Raw genomic sequence first — 5,000 nt, 5'->3', positions numbered from 1 at the left:
TGTGATTCAAAGTGCTTTACAAAATGACCCCAGATTCCCATAACAGGTTAAAAACATTTACGAACATATGCAAGCACACGCACACACACGCACACACAGACTCACACACACACACAAGTAAAAATTAAAAAATTAAATTAGGCTGAGTCCAGATGAGCCAAGTATGGTAACGCAAGGAAACGCCATCAGAGGAGCCGTCTGCCCCGGCAGCATCAGGTCTTCCACACTAAGTCAGGGCGCTCAGTGGAGGGGGAGCATAGACCCCCACCTATAGAGCGCCCAGGAAGCTACAGTCGACCACCGCTCCCGGGGCAGAGGGCCCCCACAGAGGAAACACTGGATTAAAATGATGATGAGCTACGATGTAGCCACAGCTGCCCTGGGGCGCACTGACAGAGGTGAGGCTGCCGAGCACTGGTGCCACCAGTCCCTCAGACCACCATCAGCAGGCAAGGTGGGTTAAGTGTCTTGCCCAAGGACACAACAACAGAATCCTCTGTCTGGAGCCGGGATCGAACCTGCAACCTTCTGATTACTGGACAACCCGCTCCACCTGTTGAGCTGCTGCTGCCCAAATGTAACGTTGGTAAAGAGCAACTAAGTTATTTGTCCACAGGGATGTCAGAGGTCAAACAGGCAGTCGGATGCCCAGCAGCTTCCTCTGCTAGGACTGTTGTGTTGCTCCCTGTACCAGAACCATCCCTAGCAGCACCATCCAGAAGGTTCCTCCACCTGACTCCCTTATCCTGCTGCACCTCCAAGGTCCACGCAGAAGACGAGACTTTTACTCCTTATAATATTATTTTGTTCAACCTACAGGTTTACAGTCATATTCGGTTATCTACGGTAATGACTGTTCTATCTAAAGAGATTTAATCATGATTAATTATCAGCTACATCCACATGATAATATCAGTATAATAACAAATGAATGTTTAACAGATTTACTCCGTGTATTAAGTGAAATAAGCTCAGAGTGAGGAGTGTTTGGGTACTCTTGGTTAAACCGATTCAAATGTCTCAAACTTTATAAACAACTATTTCATTTAAAAGTGAACTCACTTCATTCTTTCCCAGTTCAGCCAGATCTCACAGCTCGTGCTAAATGACGTCCTACGGAGAATCAGCCAGATGTTTCAGTGGAATAATTTAGCAACACATGAGCCATCCTTTTTATCCTCTTCTCAACCGGTAAATCGAGAGCTTCTGACTCAGCTCTCTCTTCACCACGACAGACCGGTACAACGCCCGCATCACTGCAGATGCAGCACCAATCCACCTATCGATCTCACGCTCCAGCTTTCCCTCACTCGTGAACAAGACCCCGAGATACTTAAACTCCTCCACTTGGGGCAGGACCTCATCCCTGACCCGGAGAAGGCATTCTTCCCTTTTCTGTATCAAGACCATGGTCTCAGATTTAGAGGAGCTGATTCTCATCCCAGCTGCTTCACACTCGGCTGCGGACCGCTCCGGTGAAAGCTGAAGATCACGTTCTGATGAAGCCAGCAGGACCACATCATCTGCAAAAAGCAGAGACCTGATCCTCAGGCCACCAAGACGGATGCCCTCTACACCTTGGCTGGGCCTAGAAATCCTGTCCATAAAGGTTATGAACAGAATCGGTGACAGGTGTAGCGCTGGGAAAGTCCAACAGAGTTATTTGTCCACAGCGATGTCAGAGGCAGACAGGCAGAAAGTGCCCATCAGCTTCCTTTTACTAGGAATGTTGTTCTTCCCTGTACCAAAACAATTCCATGCTTAAATTGCCTAGCGGCACCGTTAGAGACTAGGTCTAAATAATCTCCCATGTTTACAAGGAGCTGGAAGTTCCAAGGTCCACGCAGAAGACGAGATTTTACTTAAGTTTTCCTAATTTGGTCTCATAAATGATTTATTTCAATCCACAGGCTTGCAGTCATGTTCTGTGTTATCTACAATGACTGTTCTATCTAAAGTCATTTAATAATTAGATAATTAATCAACATAAATGTTTGTTATTTCATGACTTATTTCAGATTTAGTGTTTCAGATCTGAAATAAGTCATGAAATAATAAGTCAAGTCGGAACCTTTCAACCTCACACACCAACTCAGGCTCCTCCCCCACCAGACCGGGGAGGGGGCATTCCATGTACGGAGAGCCAAATTCTGTAGCCGAGGATCAGAATGCCAAGGTCCCCGCCCTCGGCTACCACCCGACACACACTTCACCCGACCCCTTTGGCCCCTCCCACGAGTGGTGAGCCCATGGGAATGGTGACCCACATGTCTTCTTCAGGCTGTGCCCGGCCGGGCTCCATGGGTAAAAGCCCGGCCACCAGGTGCTCACCAACGTGCCCCGCCTCCAGAGGGGGGCCCAAGTGACCCGCCTCTGAGCGAGGGAACACGGTTTGCATGTTTTTCTTCATAAGAAGTCTTCGGGCTGCTCTTGGTCTGGTCCCTCACCTAGTACATGTTTGCCATGGGGGACCCTACCAGAGGCATAAAGCCTCACCCCGGCTCTCCACCGCAGCCGTCAGCAGCACGTTACTGCAGCAGCACGTTACTGCAGCAGCACGTTACTGCAGCAGCACGTTACTGCAGCAGCATGTTACTGCAGCAGCACGTCTTGCTCGCGTAAGCTGCTGCTTGGCCCTTCCCACGAGACGCGAAGCAGCAGGGGAGCAGCTGTCACCGACCGAGCTCGAAGTCACACGAGTGACTTCGTCAGTAAACACAACAACAAGCAGGAGAAAACTACAACATGGTTTGTGTTTTATGTTCTGTCCGTTTTATAATCGCCAATACGGACCTGAAAAACAACGGAGACCGCTAGCTAGGTGATAACTTCTCACGGGGACGCACATTTAGTAACTGTTTTTAAAAGTAAAGCAACCGGAAGGCAGTACGTTCTTTATTCTGAAAATCTCGGGAGCTTCTCTCCATTTCCGCATCCAATTTCCTGTCTTTCCTTCCCCAAAAATGTCGAACTTGACCCGTTTCAGAGGCGTCGCGCGTAGAAAATAGAACCGGCGCGTAAAGGCCGCGACATGCTGCTCCTGAGACGCGGCCGACTCGCGCTGCTGACGGCTGCCGACGGCTCTAGTGGAAAAGGTTCTGTTGACCACAGCGGTTCCCATCAGCAGCTATGACGTGCTGCTGCAGTAACGTGCTGCTGACGGCTCCCGTGGAAAGCCGGGGTCAGACAACTTAGCTCCTAGGATCATTGGGACACTCAAACCCCTCCACCACAGTAAGGTGGCAGCCCAGGGAGGGGTACAAAGGACTCAGTTGCACGCATCGTTTCCAAAACCCCAACAAGTCGCTGTATCAGCCCTCTCCTCCAGCAGCTCCACTGGCTTCCTGTGCAATAAACCGTTAAATTCAAAATCCTTCTCCTCACCCCTAAAGCCATCAAAAACCCAGTCAGCCAGTGAGCCCAGGTCCATACCAGGTGTCCTGGTGGTGTTGACAGGTGTCCGCTTCTCTCTGCAGACTGTCCTCAACACTATGTGTGGTTATGGGATGCAGCAGAGGGAGAAGGATGCAGCCAGAAAAAGCATCTTCACCATCGGCTGCTTTGATAAAATCATCTGGTGGGCCAAGAACAACCTGCTGCTGGTGGCCGGTCTGACTGCGGGCCTGCTGCTGCTTGAGGTAACACCTTTGTGAGGGCACACACTGGTTCTGTTGTTCCAGATCCTTACCTGATGGTGTTTCCTGTGCAAGGTGTGTATGATGACTCTCGCTGGTGCTCAGATCTCCTGGATAAAAAATGTCGAACGAAGAGAGAAAGAAAAGGAAACCAGAAGCAAATCCGAGCTAAGAGAAAGACGCTGGTTTCCTGCATTTGCAGACTTCAACGATGAATAAAAGTCCACCGCTGGTGTCATTCCAACAAACTGGAGCATTCTGCATCCTAACTGGGAATTCTGCTGTTAGCAGAGTTTGATTTACCCAGCGGTTGGTCCAAGACTCCCAAACGAATCTCCAGGATTAAAAAGGAGGAAATAAATCCATAAACAGAGCGTCTGTTTCAACGGGCCTTCACTGGTGGTAGCACACACCGATTACACTCTACAAACCAATCACACCTAGCTGCAGACGCAGCCCTGGCCAAACACGCCCCCGGCCAAACACGCCCCCGGCCAAACACGCCCCCGTTCCATGGCGACAGCTTCTGGCAATGGACGGGACGTCGTGTCTGACCAATATTTGCTGGGATGTTTTCTGTTGAACTACACATGTAACTGTGGGCATGTACAAATAAATCTGAATTAACTTTAGGGAAAAGTTAGGTTACAATTTATTTGTACCTGTCCTTCCAAGACCATTTTTATCGTGGACACCACGTTACCGTCAGACTAATATTTCCTGGATGCTATACACGCAACTATTTGTCAAAAAAACTATAATACATGTAAATGTTGACATGTGAAAATATATCTGAATGAATTTTAAGGGAATTTTCTGTTACATGTTTTAACAAATTTTACACGTCTGAGCGCGACAATTTTAGGGCTACCACATTGCCGTCGTGAGTTTGCTGCTTATTAGATGAGGAGTCATAAACGGTCAAATAAATAGCCTATTGTTACGTTTATTTTGGCCAAAAGGCTTGCATGTAGCCCATTAAAAATTACATTAAAAATATTTTGCGTCCATGACGTCTTCCCCCACTGCCAATAATGCTTAATTTTATATAAAAGTGTTTCAGGAAAAAATCACTAATGCGCTATCTATCAAACTATGTCTTAAACGTTTAAATTTATGTACAAAATCTTCACAAGTTGTAAAAATATAAATCTGTCTTTACCTGAACCGTCATTTCCATCTGTTGCAACACGCATGCGAGTTCTCGTGCACGCGTGTTTTGTACATGGAGGCGTGTTTGGCCGGGGCTGCGTCTGCAGCTAGACCTTACTCCTACAAACACCAATGCTCCCTTTTTATTGGTCATTCCACGAGGTCAAAGTAAAACTTCCTCTACAGTTGCTTTTCAAAATAAAAGCATATATA

General features: G+C 47.8%; 1 protein-coding gene across 1 annotated transcript in view; it reads left to right on the top strand.

Moving 5' to 3' along the window:
* The window catches only part of zgc:113223 (tetraspanin-33), a 12,613-nt gene extending 8,606 nt beyond the window's left edge, over positions 1-4,007 (top strand). Inside the window, exons 7-8 of the mRNA XM_054735576.2 lie at positions 3,477-3,638; positions 3,711-4,007. Of these exons, the coding sequence (XP_054591551.1) occupies positions 3,477-3,638; positions 3,711-3,854 (306 nt within the window). The 3' untranslated portion in view covers positions 3,855-4,007. The remainder of the gene's footprint in view (positions 1-3,476; positions 3,639-3,710) is intronic.
* Positions 4,008-5,000: the final 993 nt, after the last annotated feature.

The sequence above is a fragment of the Nothobranchius furzeri genome, chromosome 8 (assembly GCF_043380555.1).
Source record: "Nothobranchius furzeri strain GRZ-AD chromosome 8, NfurGRZ-RIMD1, whole genome shotgun sequence".
NCBI classification, from domain to species: domain Eukaryota; kingdom Metazoa; phylum Chordata; class Actinopteri; order Cyprinodontiformes; family Nothobranchiidae; genus Nothobranchius; species Nothobranchius furzeri.
The sequence above is the reverse complement of the archived record's forward strand: the minus strand, read 5'-3'. Positions and strand labels throughout refer to the sequence as shown.